Here is a 21,522-nt window from a genome sequence, read left to right on the forward strand (position 1 = left end):
TGATAGATCATGGGGTATACATTTGATGTGAGTTATTTAATGATGCTGGACATTGTTTTAGCTTTTCAGCATTCAAGAGAAGATGTCGAATTTAATCCTTTCTGGTGAATATAAGCTGTCTAGAGAATATATAGAAACTCATATGCGAAGGGAATAAACGGATGGATTACAATCTCCCTAAAGAAAATGTAGAAACTCATATGCGAAGGGAATAAACGGATGGATTACAATCTCCCTAAAGAAAATGTAGAATTTAATCAATCATTGGGAACATATGGAAAAATTATTCTCTAGATAACATACAGGCTTTAATCGTTCCAGAGGAATCCAGGAAATGAAAGCACTGTAGAGAACTTGTAGAGATGAATCATTTCTTTGACATAAAAGGAATATATTCATTCTAAATGACATGTAAAATCGGAATCCAAGGAATACAGGAGTTACAAGGACTCTAGAGAACATGTATAGTTTAATCATTCCTTGTGAATCCGTGAAGTGCAATCACCCTAGAAAGCAAGGAGAGTTTATAGGTATTTTGGGGAAAACAAATAATACAAACAGTCTAGAGGCCAAGGAGAGTTTATAGGTATTTTGGGGAACACAAATAATACAAACAGTCCAGAGGCCAAGGAGAGTTTATAGGTATTTTGGGGAAAACAAATAATACAAACAGTCTAGAGAACTAGTAGAATATAATCGTTGTACGGAATGATTTTGTATACGTGATAGATGAATACAATTTCTTCATCTTTGATTAGCACATGTTTAGATTTTAACTTTGATTTGGCATTTATAGCAAGATTGCACCGATATGCTATAAAATGCTGTTAAACTCTATGCATATATATATGTATATATATATATATATATATATATATATATATATATATATATATATATATATATATATATATATATATATATATATATATATATATATATATATATATATATATAGATAGATAGATAGATAGATAGATAGATAGATAGATAGCAAGAGAGAGTACAGACACAAACAATTGTAGAAATCAGTTATACAAGTGTAAAATAAATATAATGCAAGCAACATATGACATGCTTGTTTCATGTATTTTCTACAATTGACGTTGACGTTTGAGCTAACATAGTATGTTGACCTAGCTTAAGTTTCATCAAAATATATGTAGGAGTTAAAACTAATGTCCTCCATAAACAACCAGGCCAATGACTAGCATTATAACAACCTGTTAAGACAATGACGTTGAGGACGGCGATATTAATGTGAATATATAGTGCACTACCTTATATAAGCATTCATTAAAAAGCTCCACCAGTGTACGGATTGAAGTCAATTATTTATAATTTATATTGCTGTGATTTAGCCTGGCACCTTTCGAAACAACGCTTTTGAACATGAGAATGAACAATTACTTCCTCTTCGTCCATCATCTAACTCATACAGTGGAATGAAGGGAACCCTAAAGGGAGAGAATATATAACATCTATATAAACTCATATGAGTCAACTGACAGATAAGTCAACTTGATATGAACGGCAGTGGTGGCGTGACTTAACGTTCCCTTCTGATCTCCATTTCTTAGGAAGGATACGTCATGAAAGCAAGTTAATCAACCTGTCCTCACACATGGAGACATGGGAGAAAAGGTAACCAGACTAAGATCGCCCGTTCTTGGAGATTGGGTTATATGATCCCTTCTCGACAGTCTGTCAGGATAGTGGAGGCCGGATTCCTCCTTATGTATGGCTGGTGCAGAGAGGGAAGAACTCTGGCACACCATGTATCCAATGAAAAGACAACCAAGAACTCGTGGGAGCGAGAGATGACTCACAGCCAAAATGGAAGATAACACATTGACCTTATGTTTCACTAAGCACGTGAACAAAGCACAACTCCAGTTTTGCTTAAATTCAAATAACAAATCAATGAGGGTGTATCAACCAGATCCCACTCTTTAAGACCGAGGGTCATAATATAGTGACTCGAAGAGCACTACCCAGAGACCGGTTATTACTGCCTGGTGGCTGACATCTAATGCCTAATCAATAGACTTGGACCGGTTCGGCGCCGACAATCTGAGAGAATAATCTCTATTTTGAGGAACTACTATTCAGTTAAGTTTTCTCAACTGACAAAGAAGAGTTATTATCCAGAGGTCCATTCAAGCAAGAACGCTGCTCTCGTCTACATTCGGAATGGCTTGACTAACTTTTTTGCAGGCAATATAAACTCCATCACCCTTGCCCTGCACTAACAAGCGGGGAAGTACTATGTATTTCTCGATAATGAATTCTAACATCTTTGGATCAAGAGTCAGGTATCCTACTGCTGCCAACATCTAAACAAATATGAAGAAGCTAAGGATTTCATTTTTGCTTGAGATGGCTCCATTCTACAATATGAACTGTACTAGATCCTCCATAGGATCAAAGGGGATTACGTTGTGACAAGAAGGAGGTAGCATGATCATTCTTGCTTTTTTATAAGTGCGACGATGTTCAGCTTAATTCCACAATACATCATCCCTAAGACTACACATTGGATACCAACAGTGCATACACATGTGATCATGACAGTTATATGGGAAACGCGTTATATTTACACACCTTGGAATATAATATCAACTGATAAAAGACACACACAACACAAAAACAACAAAAATATTACAAAACATTGGTAGGATATATTTACCCTAACATTGGTTACGCAGACAAGGTGTCTATTTACTAAAGCACAACTTTACTATGCAAGGTGTCAGAAATTCCTTGAAAATAAAATTGAAATGAAATTAGATTTACAAGATTAGAGAAAGGACTATAGAACATGAAAACAGCGCACATAATAATATTTGACACGCGTATATTTGCCGTATAATTTCTACAAAAAGGGGAATATATTCTCTATGTTGGATATGACTAAGGCACTAGACTGCAATTATACCGAGTTTTGTAGATTCTGATTCTTCAGTTAATAATTGGAAATGGGCATATTGAGCTTGGACTGTGTAAAAGTCTCCTGGTAAAAGGCAAGCAATGTACACTGAAGAGTTAAGGTATTGTTGCCATTAAAATATAAGTTTAATGTTGATTATATTAAATGGCCACGTGTTTCTCTGGCAGTGTATCATCATAAAGCTTCTTAATTTACACTTTAATAATAATAATAATAATAATAATAATAATAATAATAATAATGATAATAGACCCTTTTTCCCATAGAGGGGAATTGGATACACCTAAGAAGAATTCTCCCCTGTCACTGTGAACTGACAAAGTAGGTGGTTTTGTTAACAGTTACCCTTTAGAATGATATGCATAAGTCTGTCCTATATGAAAGACACAAAATATTACAGCAATCAAGACATTCCAAAGCACATCTAATAAGTTCCAAAACTGGATGGTTAATTATGATCTTCTGTGATTAACGAGTATGACAAACATAATTTGAATGGATCCTCGATTAACATAATAAATGTTACCTTGTATATTATATGAGTTGTCGAGACTCTTGTTGAGTGCCCAGGAAATAGAGAATGACACATTCATGTCACTTGTATTTCCCACATACGAGAACAGAAATTAAACATGGGACATTTTTTAGCAATTCTTTGTCTTATTCGGAGGTATCCATGTGTTTAGAGCAATTCAAACCCAAATGCTTCCATTTTTCTCATTTACCAACTCACTTATTTTAATACATATCAATTTGGACTTTAATTTATTCAAGGGATTTATTATGTACATGTAGAATGGAATAGGCAAATATATTATAGTATAATCAATTTTCTTTTAGTCTAATTTCCAAACATCTTAGGTAGGCCTAATAGTGAGTTCAGTGTATAATCGAATTTAAATGTTCGAGACACGATCAATTAGTAATGGGTAAATAGCAAAGAGGCTACTAACTATAGTTTGATTGAAAACGGAAAGTAAACGCCAAAATGACATGGCCTATATGTTATGGGCAATTCACCTAGCAAATATGCATCCAATCATGTGTGAGGGTTGCAGAGCTATGACAGCTATAGCATATGCCAACCGTTTTCAGTGCTTGGGGGCCAGATATGTTACAGATACGCTTCAACAGATACCAGCATGTAAGAGACACCGATCAATAACGGACAGTATTTTAAGGCTTTTTCTTTTTTTTTTTTTTTTTTTTTTGATTATTATTATGGACCTTGTTCATGAAGGACGGAAGTTAAAATAAGTTACAATCATTTTAATTTTATTATCAGTTTAATTAAAACGACAATATTTTAAGGCGCTGTCTTCAGTTCGTTATCAAGCTATGATATGAATAACACATATCCATAAAGGACAATAGCTTTTGTTGAGTTTCTTCATTTAATTACAATTATCAAACTTTATATGAACGATATTTTTCCGATTTTGTTAATTTTATTATCATTTTAGAACTTAATATAAAATAACCATCCTAAGAAAACAATGTTTAAAGTTTTCTTCACTTATTTATCAACCAATATACTAAGAGCATATGTCAATAAAGGATGTCTTCTCCCTGACAATATGCTAGCAATGACTCACTTCAATATATTAATGGTTCACACATCTCATAGTAACCAAAAGGGAAGATAAAAAATGGACATTTGTTTTTCCCTTAGCCGATAAGCAAAGCACAACTCCCAGTTTGGTTTCATATCAAATAAAAAATCAATGAGCGGGTATCAACCAGATCCCTCTCTTTAGACTGACGGTCATGATATGGTGACTCGAAGAACACTGCCCAGTGACCGGTTGTTGGTGCCTGGTGGCTGATAACTGGTGCCAAATCAATAGACTTGAACCATTTCAGCGCTGACAATCTGAAAGAATAATCTCTATTTTGAGGAACTACGATTGAGTAAAGGTTTCTTAACCGACAAAGAAGATTGTTTATCCAAAGATATATTCAAGCAAGCAAGCTGCTATCATATACCTTCGGGAAGGCTTGACTAACTTTATGTCAGACAAGATAAAGTCCACTTCCGTGACCTGCACAACAACCGAGGAAGTACCAAGGAGATCTGGTTACTTTTTGTAAGTGCGATGACGTTCAGCTTAATCCCACAATGCATCATCCCAAAGACGACACATCGGATACCAACAGTGCATACACATTTGGTCATGATAAATATATGGGATATATACCCACACCTTGGAATTGAATATCAACAGAAAGAGAACACACAAAACACATTAACATCAAAAATATTACCAAACATGGGTAGGATATATTTACTCTAACATTGGTTACTAAGACAAGGTGTATATTTACTGAAGCACAACTTCACTATGCAAGGTGTCAGAAATTCCTTGAAAATAAAATTGAAATGAGATTATATTTACAAGATAAGAGAAAGGACTACAGAAAATGAAAACAAAGCACATAAGAAGCTTTGAAAATAAGCCATAATACAGCTTCAAAAATGATGAATCATTGAGCATTTGACACGCGTATATCTGCCGTATTATCTCCCCCAAAAAGAGGAATATACTCTCTATGTTGGACATGACTCAGGCACTAGACTGGAATTATAATGAGTTTTGTAGATTCTGATTCTTCAGTTAGTAATTAGACATGGGAATATTGAGATTGGACTGTGGACAAGTCGCCTGATAAAAGGTAAGTGATGTACTCTAAGGGGTTAAGGTATCATTGCTATGAAAATATAAGTTTAATGTTGATTATATTAAATGGCCAAGAGTTTTTTTTTCCGGCAGTGTATCAACATAAAGCTTCTTAGTTTACATTGTAATAATAATATTAATAATAATATAATGCTAGCAACAACAATAGACCCTTTCTCCCATAGAGACGAATTGGATACACTTAAGAAGAATTCTCCCCTGTCACTGGGAACTGACAATGTAGGTGGTTTGGTTAACAGTTACCCTTTAGAATGATATGCATATGTCAGTCCTGTATGAAAGACACAAAATAGTACAGCAATCAAGATATTCCAAAGCACATCTAATACGTTCCAAAACTGGATGGTTATCTATGATCTACTGTGATTAATGACTATGACAAACATAATTTGAACGAATCCTCAATGAACATAATAATTGTTACCTTGTATATTATATGGGTTGTCCAGACTCTTGTTGAGAGCCCAAAAAATATAGAATGACACATTCATGTCACTTGTATTTCCCTCATAAGAGAACTGAAATTAAATATGGGACAGTTTTAGCAATTCTTCGGCTTATTCAAAGGTATTATTATGTTTAGAGCATTTCAAACCCAAATGCTTCCATTTTTCTCATTTACCAACTCACACTTATTTCAATACAAATTGATTTTTGTATTTGATTTAGTCAAGGGATGTATTATGTACATGTAGAACGCAATAGGCAAATATATCATAGTAAAATCAAGTTTCTGTCAATCTAATTTCCAAACATCTTAGGTAGCCCTAATAGTGAGGTCAGTTTATAATCGATTTTAAATGTTCGAGACATGATCAATTAGCAATGGGTAAATAGCAAAGGGGCTACAAATTATAGTTTTATTGAAAAAGGAAATTAAATGCCAAAAGTATATGGCCTACAATAGTCCCCCTCTTATAAGGCCACCCCTAATGCAGCAGGGAAGTGGCATTATAATGAGGGTGGCCTTTCTAGAAGGGGATGACAAATGCGAATAGTAAATACATATGAAGAAAGTCACAAGTACATTTAATTCTAAAACATTTAATATTTTCATTAATAAAATCAAATGCATGTTGTGAAATAAATGTAAAACAAACTGTGTCATCATTTTCTAAAGTATGCTATGAATAACCATTGATATAATTTTTAAAATGTCTTTATAATTATGTTACTTTGTTAGTAAAACACAAACCAGTCTATTCACAATAAAACTATCATTGCTGTCATATCAACTGCATATATCGTTTAGTCTTTTGTTCCAATCTTCGACAACTTCATTATTAACATCAGCTGATTCTCCACTAAGGACAGACCACTTAATATTGTGTCGCACTTGAAATATGTGCAACCATCCGTTACTTGCGGTAAAGTCGTCATATCCAAATTCAACTGACAAAATTGTTGCTTTTTCTTGTCATTCAAATCAGGATACAAACGTCTCCTGGCTCAAACATTCATCCTTTCTCCGTCCATTTCACATCCCCACTTCTGCACAATTGTTTCATTATATTTCACGATAGTGTTCATCTGAGTATTTCCGGCATTAGTTTTCTGCAAGGATCCTCGAACCCCACCCCACCCCCTTTTAGTCAGGTGAAATAATTTCACTTTCTCTTCTAAACTGAGAATTTTTCCTTTCCTCAATAACATGTTGATCTTTTTCGTAAGTTATTCATGTTGCCAACTATAATACTGATAAAACAATTTTGTATGCATCTAAACAAATTGTCGTGTTTTTTTACAGGAAGTAATCTTGTCACGTGATTCGTTAGTCGCAGTCTGGTACCCTATTTTTTATACCTTTCTTTACACTAAGTGAGAGAAGCCAAAACGTCTTCGATATGTACCATTAACATCACGCAGATTTGACCTCGCGGTCGTTAAGATTCGTAATTTCGACAATTATTGTCAGTAGTAATAGCCACTAATTATCAAAGTGAACAAGCTCAACATCTTTCTAATGGAAGCCATAAAGGCTATCAAACCATTTTCCTGCTGACTTGGATATTGTACATCGATACTGCCGCTTCTCAGCTGTTACTACTGTTCAATAATTGTAATCTAAACAATTATCAGAGTGACTAAACCGGACATCTTATGATAACACAGCAGTAAGGCTAATTGGATTACATATACTTACCCTTTTGTATGGATTACAATTTGAGTCTTTCTCGGTTTTTATGGAATAAATTTGGCTTCTCGTGAGGCGTAAATGATATAATATTAACCGTACATGTACTTTACTCAACACTTCTTTCAGTAACGAAAACCTGACATCGGGAAACAGAAATCTGATTACTTAACACACGTTATGAATAAAATACTGGTTCTGGATACATATTCAAATAAAATGCAACCGCTTGTGAGGGGTACATTTCATATTATTGCACTAATATGCTGGCCGCTGGTCGAGTTAGCCGGGTGGCCTTTCGCGAGGGGTACTTTGAACACAAACGCGTCGGTGTAACGGATTCTGGCCGTAAGGAGCGGGTGGCCGCTGGTGGGGGGGGGGGCGGTTCAAGAGGTGGACCACTGTATATGCAATGGGCATCAAATTATGTATATGGGTTGCCGAGGTATAGTAGTTAAAGCGATCTCGGTGATTGGCCCTAGTTATTCAGGTATATGTTACAAATACGCCTCAACTTATACCTCAATGTAAAAGACACCTATCCATAACGGAGAGTATTTTAAGTCTTTTTTATTTTATTTTGTTATCATTATCGACCTTGTCCATGAAAGACTAAGTTAAAATCAATTTTAATTTTATTATTAGTTTAACCTGGATACGAAGGACACGTGTCTTGTCCATAAACGACAGTATTTTAAGGCGTTGTCTTGAGTTCGTTATCAAGCCATGAGATGGATGATACATATCCATAAAGGAAAATAGCTTTTGTTGAGTTTCCTCATTTATTTAGAATTATCAAACTTTATATGAACGATACATTTCCATCAAGTCCGATTTTGTTCATTTTATGATCATTCTAGACCTTGCTATAAAAACATCCAAATAAAACAATAGTTAAAGTCTTCCTCATTTATTTATTAACCAATATACTAAGAGCGCTGGTCTCTAAAGGAAAAGGTTTGTGTTTCATCGATTGTCCTTTAAAGACGTTTGCTAACTGCAATCAACTAAATAAATTATTTTGTTCTAAATGAAGCCCTTCTTCCCCTGGGCTGCAGTAGCTAAGTGGTTAGACATATGGCATCAATACTTCAACAATGCAAGATTTCAATCCAGGACACACCATGCCTGGTTCACAGCTGAACGGTGTATCTGGAGTATTTTAGCCCCACTGTCTCAATATGATATAATCTTGTATGTGATGTCATAATAAATTAATTAATATATTAACTAAGTCCTTCATTCATTCATTCATTCATTCATTCATTCATTCATTCATTCATTCATTTATTCGTTCATTCAAATAATTTTCTTCCTTCTCATATGGGCATCAAGTTGAAAGAAATATCACAATTATGTATTGTACTTACATTAACTAGTCCACATTCAATGATGCTTTCTCCGTTGGAAAGTCTTGTCAAGTTGGCATTGACTTGTGTGCCATTGTTCAGATCAAAGAAACAGATGAGTGATGTTTGAAAATCCTTTAATTAACACGGAAAAAGATCATACGTATGAATATTGACAAATTAGGTGTTAAACTATAAAACGTATGTAAAAGATACAAATTATAGCTAACAATGTATGTTTTAAAAGATAGAACAAAACAATGTATGAATTTAATTACAACACTTTCCTCTTTATAACACGATGGTTGGGGTCCAGAACAATATCATCGACCTGAAACGGTTCGTGTACTTAACATGAATTATAACTCATATTATAATATTGCGTGAAACTATTAAAATCGCCATGGAAAGTGTGAAACTATATCTGTTTGATGTATTATTTTAGCTGCAAATGGTTTAAACACTATCCACGGTTTTTTTTCCGGCTACTATCTTCCTAAGCATGCCAAAATATATATATTTCCGGATGTAAGTCACTGGTTCATGCCCCTGAAATAAATGTCACGTGACATAAAATTGGAATATGGACAATTAAGTCAAGGTAAATAAATTAATCATTTATGATGTCCCTGCATTAATAACATTTGCATATGTCATATATTTCATCTCTTTCAAGTGCATATTAGCTGCAATTAAACACTTTTAAGTAATGTTGACGAAAATGACAAACGAAAAACTACTATGCGCCTTTTATATTTTTCTTTCAAACTTTATATATTTTACCTTTATACGTGTAGTGAATTTTTTATATATTTGTTCTTGCTATATCTAAATAAACAGCAATGTCATAAGTTTTGCCACGTGAAGATATAGAAGAGTATCATTGACGTACTATGGTTCGTGCACTTAACATAAATTGTGACTCATTTTATAATATTGAGTGAAACTATTAAAGTCGCCATAGAAAGTGTGAAACTATATCTATTTGATTTATTATTAGTTGAAAATGGTATAAAACTATCCACAGTTCTTTTCCAGCTACTATCTTTCTAAGCGTGCCCAAAATTATCTATTTACGGATGTAAGTCACTGCTTCATGCTGCTGAAATAAACGTCACGTGATCATAATTGGAATATGGACAATTATGTCAAGGTAAATACATTAATAATTTATGATATCCCTGTATTAATAATATTTGCATCTCTCATACATTTCGTCTCTTTCTAGCGCATATTAGCTGCAATTAAACCATTTTAAGTAATGATGACAAAAATGTCAAAGAAAAACTAGTATGTGCCTTTTATATTTTTCTTTCACACTTTATATATTTCATCTTTATACGTGTAGTTAATGTTTAATATTTTTTTCCTTCTATAATTTCTTTATTATAGATGTATTATTCCTTACATTATATATGAAGAACATGTTCTATTAATCTGGATGTTTTATTTTTGCCATTGCCATTACAAAAACCTAAAATAAGACAAAGAAAACCGACATGTGAACAATGTCCCGGACTTGAACAGTTCAACATTACCTTCAGAGCCACACACTTGTGGCATATATGGCATCATTTAAATGGGCCATTTCCATTTAGTTTTCTATCATTTAATCACTTACTGTAACTATCAACGAAATATATTGAACCAGTTGATGATAAAGGGATCTCGAAATAGAGACGTACGGTCGCGAAAACCTTGGGCCGCGAACCAAGGACTTGCTTGAATTTAGGACGGTCGGCGATATATGCTAAGTGGGGTGAGGGATAGAGGAGTCAAGACTCAAGCCTAAGCTCTAGATCATAACATACCAATTGGTACTAGTGAAAGGCTTGATTAACAAGTGCATGTGAGGAGGGGCAGAGATGTTGCAGTCAACAAAACATCAGTCTTACATATAGCAATGATTTAACATTATGTAAACGAAATATTTGTTCTAAAAGTATGTTTGAAAAGTAAATATAAAGATAATACAATATTTCCTGTTGTTTTCTTTCACTCATTTTGTCCTACATTAGACAGACAAATTGAGATATGATGCCTTTCATGTCAATATTTCAGCTAAAAATGAAACAATGTTTAATTTTATATTTTATATTCTCGTAATTTTTCATAATTCTGATCACAGTGAATGTAACAGTACTATACTTTATCTGGAACTACATTATAAGAAAGTGCGATGCAATGAGGTATAACGCAATGAGGTATAACGTCCCATTTTCTCAGAAAAGAGTCCTGTGTTGCCAAGATGGAAACATCAAACCCAATATTTTGACGATAAGCTTCAAAAGAGTACTTGCTGACAACAGTAGTTTTTGATCAGAGGAAACATGGACACATGGTTAATGAATTTACAAAGGATCTGAGCAATGTATGTGGACTATCTCTAACATGAATAATTTATAATGACAATCCCTGTCCTAAATATTTTATATGGGCCATCCATAACCGTAGTTATTTATATAGCTACTCTCTGACCTTGGTATTTTATATGGATAATTCCTGACCTGCGTAATTTATAGGGCCAGTAACTGGCCTGATGAATTCCAAGTGACAATCCGTGAGCTGGGTGTTTGAATTGGAGAATCTTTGAGTGTGTGTAAGATCAATTAAACATACACGTGGAAGTGATTCAGATTAATTATATGCACACATGTAAATGGTTTTTGGCCACAAGGGAGCCTATTTTGTATAACAACTGTATAGTTGGCAGTAGAAGATCATTTTGTAAATCATGTGTTCCAAGTTATTGTCGGAATGACTGGAACCCAGCTGAAAATCGAAGCTGTCACTTTTTATGATGAAGCTGCCAAATAACATGTTACAATACGGAATGAAAATGCACAGTCTTACCTATATTAAATGATAACAGGTTATGTTGATACATAATGCAAATTAGCTTCTTACCATTAGGTTTAATGCTGTCACCACAATTTTCTTGTCCATCCCAGATGGAACAGGTATCTCTGTTTTATTTGATTGGATACGAGGACAAGACTGGTGCCCTTTATTATGACTCGAATGATCTTTTCGTTCCACCTGAAATGGAATGGTTTTTTTTTTTCTTCTTCAAATCAAAATTCTTAAATTCAAACTTTGTTCATCAAGTTTCAAACCTCAATCAAACTTCAGTCTTTTAAATTAAAGAAAAAAATTCTGAATTTTCATTTTGTGCGTTATTTCATTTTGTCTGGAATTAACTTTCATTTTGAATTTAAAATCATGGTTTCGTTGGGTCCTATTATTTGCAATAAGTATTGATGGGTTTTCAAATGTATCTAGTAATAATAAAAAAAAACACACAAATTGAAAACTGCGTAATGCAGTGCATTTATATTAATTCCAAATAACCATGATATGTTTCTTAAACAAACATTTTTTTGTAAGAGTAAATGACACAAAAATAAAATTTGTCCAACTTTTATTTTAACACAAAAATTGTCTGCATATGCTGGAGCATATTATTCTGACAAAATGCAACAAAATTAATTTGGTATATTAGATGTTCCAACAAACTTAAAGACCTAACAATGTTTCCTACCTTAAATATTCTGAGCACGTTTTTTATGTTTTCTAATTTCATGGTGTAATCATATCATTATATATTATTTTTATCTTATAAGTGTTGTCTAATGTTGTAAAGCGCTTAGAGGTTCTAAAGGTTAGGCGCTATACAAAGTCCTCCTTAGTATTTGTATTATGTTGAGATTTGAGAAATCTATTCTCCACACGGAGGTTATCTTTTTTAGAGCATACGTTTCCTATTTTAAATAGTTGATATAACTAATCGAATATTCCGGAAGGGCGCAACATGTTCTACTCTGCTATAGTAAATATGGGTTAACAATGATAAAATGGACTAAGTTAGACAGCTAAAATCAGCATGGAACGATAATATGGACTACGTTCTACAGGTAAAAATCAATACGGATAAATACTACTGTGAAGTCAAATATTTGTCTCTAGTGCTGCAATGAATACTCGAATGAAAACACTTTCTCCAAAATGTCATGAAATCAAATATTAGTATATCAATTTTCATAGTATTATTTTTTGTATGAATGTGTCCATGTGTAATGTACATTGTGGCCTACTCAAACTCTCAGACAGCCCAAGTGATATGCGGTATCACTCAGTGACCATGCCATGCATATATACACTGAGTTCCTCTAACTCCGGTTACATGATTTCACCAATGGATATTTAATGTAACTTAGTAACCCATACTATGTACATATACACTGTGTTCTTCTAAAGCCAGTTACCTGACATCATCCATGAATACGTAGTGTCACTTAGAGACCATACCGTGTACATATACACTGTGTTCATCTAACTCTGGTTACCTGACACCACCCGTGAATATATAGTGTCACTTCATAGCCATAACATGTACATATACACTGTGTTCTTCGTAATCATGTTACCTTACACCACCCATGCATATGTAGTGTCACTTAGTGACCATATCATTTACATATACACTGTGCTCTTCCAAATCCGGTTACCTGACACCACCCATGAATATATAGTGTCACTTAGTGACCATACCATGTATATATGCACTGCGTTTTTCTAACGCAGGTTACCTGACACCACCTATGAATATGTAATGTCAAGTAATGACCATACTATGTACAGATACCCTGTGTTCTTCTATCTCCGGTTACCTGAATTCACCCATGGATATGTAGTGTCACTTAATGACCACACCATGTACATATACACTGTGTTCTTCTAACTCCGGTTACCTGACACCACCCATGACTATGTAATGTCACTAAGTGACCATACCATGTACATATACACTGCGTTCTTCTAACGCCGGCTACCTGACACTACCCATGAATATGTAGTGTCACTTAATGACCATACCATGTATATACACTGTGCTCTTCTTACGCCGGTTACCTGACACCACCCATGAATATGTATAGTCACTTAGTTACCATATCATTTACATATACACTGTGTTCCTCTAAGTCCGATTACCCGACATCATCCATGAATATGTAGTGTCACTTAGTTACCATACGATGTACATATAATATAATAAAAGAACCAAAGTCGACAATACTATTTCCATGAATACAATTGACCTACCTGATGAACAATAATCATATCACAAAAACAATATACCACATGAAATACCTAATGAATATTACTAATTATTCCATTAATATCATACATTTCTTGAAAGACCTAATGAGCAATACTATGTTCATTAATACAATATACTTCTTCGTCAAGCCATGATTTCAAGCATTGAAAAATACGAAGTTTCTAATAGTTTAAAATAGTTATTCATAAAAAAATGATTTCACTGCTGTCTGAACTCAGATTAATCATGAAAATAAATAATTTATTGGTAGTCTAAACTCAGATTAAACTCAGATTAAACCTGAATATAAATAACTTGGTGATAGTATACACTCAGATAAGTTACGAAAATAAATGAATTCATTATGATTAGTCATGCAAAAACAAATTCATTGTAGTCTACACTCAGATTAAACATGACAATAAATGAACTCATGTTAGTCCACATTGAGAATAATCTTGAAAATTAATAAATTCATGGGAGCATACACTCATATTATTCATGAAACTAAATTAAGTCATGTCAGTCTAAATTCAGATTAGTCATACAAAACGAATTCATGATAGTCGACATTCAGATTAGTCCGAAAAAAAAGTTTAATTTTTAATATCCTAAACTGAGATTAATCATGAACAAAGGAATTCATTGTAGTCTAAACTGAGATTAGTCATGAAACTATTGAATGAATGGTAGTCTACACTTATATTAGGGATGAAAATAAATGAATTCATAGTAGTCTAAAATCAGTTTAGTAATAAAAGTAAATTTATCACGATAGTCTAAGCTCAGATTATTCAGGAATATACAATAATTCATGATAGTCTAAACTGCGATTAGTCACAAAAAATAACCGATTTCGTGGCTGTCTACAGTCAGATTAATCATGGAAATAAATGAATTCATATTAGTTTACACTCCGATTAGTGATGACAATAACTGAATTGAGTGTAGTCTAAACTCAGATTAGTATTAACAATACATTAATTATTATATAGTCATGACTCAGATGAATCATGAAAATAAATGAATTCATCGTAGTCTAAAGTCAGTCATGAAAATAAAACAATTTATGGTAGACTGAACTCAGATTAATCCTGCAAATAAATAAAGTAACAGTCTACATCCATGTCAATGATGAAAGTAAATACATTCATCGTTGTATTAGTTAGTCATGAAAACAATGAACTCATGGTAGTATATACTCAGATTAATAATGACAATACACGAACTCACGGAAGTAATTATGAAATCCATTGTAGTCTACATACAGATTAATAATGAAAAGAAGAATGTAATGGTAGTCTAAACCAAGTTTAATCAGAACAATAAATTAATTCATTTCAGTCTACACTCAGATTAAACTTGAAAAAATGAATGAAAATGAGACTTCACTCAGATTAATCATGACAATGAATGAATTCGTAGTAGTCTACAATCAGATTACTCATGCAAAAATGCATTCATGGTTATCTACACTCAGATTAATCATGTCAATAAATAAATTTATAATAGCCAACATTCAAATTAGTCCTGAAAATATATTAATTCATGGTAGCCTAAATTGAGATGCGTGATGAAAATAAGTGGCATCATGGTAGTCTAAACTCAGATTAGTTATGGAAATAAATGAATTCATGGTACTCTACATTATGAGTAATGACGCAAATGAATTAATTCATGGTAGCCTTCATCCAGGTTAATGATGAAAATAAGTAATTCATGGTAGTCTACGCTCAGATTAATTCCGAGAGTAAATTAATGCACTGCAGTTTAAACTCAGATTAGTCATTTAACATGAATTCATGCTATTCTACGTTCAGATTAATCATGAAAATACATTACTTTATGGTAGTCTACACTCAGATTAATCATGAAATTAAAGAATTCAAGGTAGTCTTCACTCAGATTAGTCATGAAAATAAATGAATTCATGGAATTATAAACTAATATTAGTCATTAAAAATGAATTCATGGTATTCTACGCTCAAATTAATCATGATAATAAATAAATTCGTGATAGTCTACACTCAGATTAGTTTTCAAAATATATGAATTCATGGTAGCCTAAATTAAGATACGTGATGAAAATAAGTGAATTCATGGTAGTATAAACTCAGATTAGTCATGAAAATAAATAAATTCATAGTATTCTACACTCAGATTAGTCAATCAAATACATGAATTCGTTTTAATCTAAACTCAGATTAGTTAGTTGTTGATATAATATACGATGGCACAGAACTATTACACATTTGACATCTAAATAAAACTCCTGGAACGGTTATCTTAATACATATCGTCATAAATGTAACTGCAGAGTGACTTACTTTCCTCCCGAAGACCAGTTTGTTGTCAGGGCAACCACTGGTGTCGAAGGTGCACGTGTGGTTGTTGATGCACCAAGTGCATGGAAAATTACTTTGTGTGCAGCTTGTACATCTGGACAAATATATAAAACGTTCATTTGTTAACATAATAAACCTACTCATGATAATTAATTCCATGACACAACCAGAAACAAGAAGTCATTTCTAACCCCCTTCTCCTTTTGTTTTGCACAGATGGTACGTACAAACATGTTCTCAATAACATGTTCGACCGCTTCCTTCTTTAGCTCAACAAATTTTGTTTTTCGAAATGAAAATGTATTAGAAGAAAGAAAACAAATTAAGAACACCCACAATTTAAATACAAATATTAATTGTATTCATGACTATATTATCATTAACACCCGTGATTATTCATGCCTAGATAACTCGTGAAGCCACTTATAACACGATAACGAGCGTGGATCTCATTTTGTCTTCGAAACGAATTCCCAAACAGAACTGACCGTTATTTGTTGAATCTGAAGAAACCCAGGATCTAAAGTGGTTAAAAACATGATATGTTCATTTTATCATCGAAAATGACGGATAGTATCTGGACATTTGAATCAATATCATAAAATTCATATCTCAGAATAAGAACCCGTCTTTTGTTAAATTTTGTACCCCAAAAACATTTCGCTAATTTATATCAGTGCCAACTCTTTAAGAAATAAATAGCAATGTCATAAGTTTTGCCACGTGAAATTTGTCTTTTGGTCATATATTTCAATTTAGTTTTAGTGAAATCATCATAAATGTGAGATGCCCTCTTATATTCAATAGTGAAAAAAATGTCAATCAACCATCTCAGCTATGTCCGACGCTGTTATGAGAACCTAATTAACTGCCAACTGTGTTGCGATCTCTTTTGTGAGGACGTATTTATTGTACATATATAGTCAATTAAAATTGAGAACGTATTTGTTGTACTGATATAGTCAATTAAAAATGAGAACGTATTTGTTGATCTTATATAGTCAATTAAAATTGAGGATGTATTTGTTGTACTTATGTAGTCAATTTAAATTGGGGACGCAATCGTTGTACTTATATAGTAAATTACAATCATACCTTATCGTTATTATCATTGTAAGCATGTATTTTAATTCAAGTCAAATAAAGGATCAAGAAAATGGAATAAAGAAAAGTGAAAATTCATGTAAATACTACCCGATTGAGTGCTATCGGTATCAATCATGTGCCAGGTCAACTCATTTCAATATAGCACTTGATTACTGTTATACATATTACTTTGAAAATAATGATTAAACTAACTTCAATTATTGTAGTCCTTCATACCTGTGCTCAAAGATAGCAAGACAACCAATCAAAAGTAGTGTTTGATAGATACTGATTATTATGGAGAAGAAAGTTCCAAACATTACTGAAGTGGCACTGAGAGAATTGATCAAATATGACCAGAAGTTTCACTATCACTGAAAATAAAACCATGGTTTAAAATTTCACTCATGCAACACATATTAAAATTCTGGTTTCATCATTAACAATTTTTGCATGAAATAAATGTCTCCAATTTTTGAACAAAATTAATTTATTATGTGAGCTAAAATAGGCGATTTAATGCATAATGAAGCTGCAGGGTCATGATGAGGCACACATGTACGTGATGCGTTAAATCCTCTTGGAGGTAGTTTTTTCACGATCATTCGGAGATATTGTTAAATTGAAAATAAAGGGAATTTACCTCAAAAGCAAACAATTTCATAATATAATTTTTTCCCTTGGCCACGAGTATCAAGTATAAATCAAATATTCAGACATTAAACAGTGCTGCTATCTCCACTTACAAGGTCTTCTCGATATATAAACAGGATGACATCATTACTTCATATTTAGGAGGTGTCTCGGTAATGCACACCCTAACTTAAAGTGAGGTCTGTGTTTCTGAATCCCGTTGTATATAAGTTGTCTAGGAAGAGGTGTAATATGTTCACAGTTACGTGTATGTTACAAGTATGCACAATGATATGCGATACTTCCCATGAATACATTCATGTGTATCTGAATGAATTGTTCACGGTTGTGCGTTACTGGTATACACAATGTTATACGATCCCACTCATGCGTGTGTGTGTGTGCATCATAAGTCTACGGTTAGGTGTGTGTTCCTGGTGTAATGCATCTTCGTTAGCCAAGGTTCCGATATGTTAATCCTATCTACACATTGGCAGATTGAGCAAATATTTATATTTTCAGGTCTCTGGATTTCATTGGATTTATAATTATCTCTAATTTGTATCATCTCACACGCTATCAACACATCCTGACAACCGATCGTTACATATGTAACCTATTTTCGAGGCATATATTGGAAAGCGTCTATGAAACGTTTGTTATAAAATTTTCAGAATGTACTGCTAAGCTTTCTTGCTACAGATCCATAATCACGAGAAGAAACATCAATATATTATTACTGTATCACGATCTCCGCCAATCCGGATTAGAACGAAAGGTTCTTATTTGGGGACTCTGCACTTTCCCCATTGCATTCTGCTCGCAATTGATATAGGAAACTGATAAGTAATTAATGTACATGTTGTAGTGATACTATGATTGCAGATTGTGCAGATGTATGAAATTCATCGTTTGATGCAACAATATCGGTGATCTGCATCAAGTACATAACCGGCGTCTACCCAATTCAATTATTTAAGACTTAAATTATCATCAGATAATTCATTTTCAATACGTTTGAGCTCATAAGATGTTCTTAATCGTTTAATAGACAGGCCCTAAGGATGGACATACTTGTTGTAATGTATTTATATGTTGTCATTGTATACCATGCAAACTGTATTGTTTACAATATAATACAGTGCACACCATCAAAGGCACTGGTTGGTTACATGGTATACCGTGCCTGTAGTGATTGATTGTTCTTTGCCACGTAGTGTCCATGACGGATATAAATAGGTATGGGCGCCAAAGGTCAAAGTGACACAACAAAAGTGTGAGGTTAGTACATTTTCAATCCTTACAAATAGCACATTATAATATCAAATAAACAAGGCTGATATATATTTATTTCAAAACTGGATTGTAACATTTGTATCAAGACACACATGACAGCTTACCCTCACCTAATATAGTTGACTTTATTCGAGATAAAGAAAACGAGTTGCAGGCAATATCAGTAGCTCTTATTTACTTATTTTACAATTATTAAACATTCTTATACTGTTCTCGACTTTATATGGATGATATAACCCCTCTCAGGCCACCTACGTTGTACGTTTTCTAACACAAGACTCTCCCCTTTATGCATAAATATACATATGACATTTAAGGACTGATATGGTTCTTACATTGATGTACATTGGTATAAACAATGTTATATTACCCTACTCACGAATACATGTGTGTGTATTTGCATATGGTAACGTATGATAACATGATCACTACTAGGTATACACAATGGCATATGACCCTACTCGTGAAGAAATGGATGTGTATATACATGATATCTTCACAGTTAGGTATGTATTACTGATATACACAATTCTATATGATTTTACTCCCTGGGCTGAGTGCACTAAAGCCCTCAATTTTACTGATCACTGCCATCTCGCCTGTCCAATTACGTTTAAACCTCGGGCTCGGCCAAAGTGGGTATGTGTGAAAGGTTGTCAAGTAGCTTTATATAGGCCGATGGTTCTTACCTGTGTTTTCCCAGGAACGTCCTCCACCAGTTACAGTGGCTACCATGTAAAGATTATTATGTGCTGAAAATATGTCGTTTAATCTACAACAATGCAAATACTTGCATGGGTTATCTGCGTGTTGTGTTCACATTTATTTGTGTGTTACTAGCATACACAATGGTGCATTATCCTACACATAAATATTGTTATATATATATTAAATTGGTATTGTATGCTAGAATTTCCATGGTTATATGCTATATTTAGTTTGGATAGTATAATTGAGGGTAGAAAATTGGCGTAATTGATTTGCTTGGGGACATCACCACTTTCAGGGTTGAAATGCATTTGGAACACTACTGGAATTATTTAAGAATACTCTATAATTTTAGGCTTGTGATATAATGTTTAGGAATAGTTGGGATTTAATTTGCAATACTGTAAATTTTCACTTTGTATTCTAGGAAAATAAATTATTTCTTGAATTTTTGCAAAATTTAGTTTTCGATCTTTTCTGTTACTAAGCTGAAAACTATGGCATCGTAAGAATACATGAATGCGCTATCTGGATAATATCTTCACAATTAGTTGTGCTTTTCGTTCTAGCGCAATACTATATGACCCTGTTCATGAATACATGCATGGGTATCTGCATGATATATCCACAGTTAGGAGAGTGTGTCTTGTATACACAGTGTTATATGATCCTACTCGTGAATACATGCATGTGCATTTGCATAAAATATTCACATGTGTGCGTTACTGGTATATTCACATGCATATCATTCTGCTGATGAATACATTCGGGCCCTATGTGACAGAGAGGTCTTAAGCTCCTGTTGATCACTGTCATCTCACCTCTGCGTGGGTTAGAGTGTTGGGCTCGGCAAATGTGGGTATGTGTGAAAGCTTGCCAGTAACCTCATGTGGGTCGGTGGTTCTTACATGGTTTTCAACAGCTTCTTCCTTCACTAGTCATATTGGCCACTATGTATAGCCTATTATGTGCTGTTTACTTTAGACCCACATCAACATGAATGCATGCATGGATGGTCTGCATTGTATTTTGACAGTTGCGTGTGCATAAGTGGTTTATTGAATGGTATATAATCCTCTCATATCAATTCATGCATGAGTTGTATGCATTATATGTTGACAGTTAAGTGTCTGTTGCTGGTTTAGAAAACGTTATGTCATCCTACTCATGAATACATACTTGAGTGGTCTGCAAACTATGTTTATAGTTAGATGTTTGCTT

The 21,522-nt window shown here is 33.6% G+C and overlaps 1 protein-coding gene across 2 annotated transcripts in view; it reads right to left on the reverse strand.

The window, feature by feature from the left end:
• LOC149804165 (hepatocyte growth factor receptor-like) overlaps positions 1-21,522 on the reverse strand; it is a 209,025-nt gene that overhangs the window by 64,993 nt on the left and 122,510 nt on the right. For both annotated transcript variants that reach the window (XM_089954144.1, XM_089954143.1), the window contains exons 9-12: positions 16,561-16,672; positions 12,040-12,171; positions 9,154-9,267; positions 6,074-6,167 (exon numbers count right to left, since the gene is read on the reverse strand). In XM_089954144.1, coding sequence (XP_089810270.1) covers positions 6,074-6,167; positions 9,154-9,267; positions 12,040-12,171; positions 16,561-16,672 — 452 coding nt within the window. The remainder of the gene's footprint in view (positions 1-6,073; positions 6,168-9,153; positions 9,268-12,039; positions 12,172-16,560; positions 16,673-21,522) is intronic.

This window comes from Sinohyriopsis cumingii, chromosome 3 (genome assembly GCF_028554795.1).
Source record: "Sinohyriopsis cumingii isolate HCF-2022 chromosome 3, ASM2855479v2, whole genome shotgun sequence".
NCBI lineage: Eukaryota > Metazoa > Mollusca > Bivalvia > Unionida > Unionidae > Sinohyriopsis > Sinohyriopsis cumingii.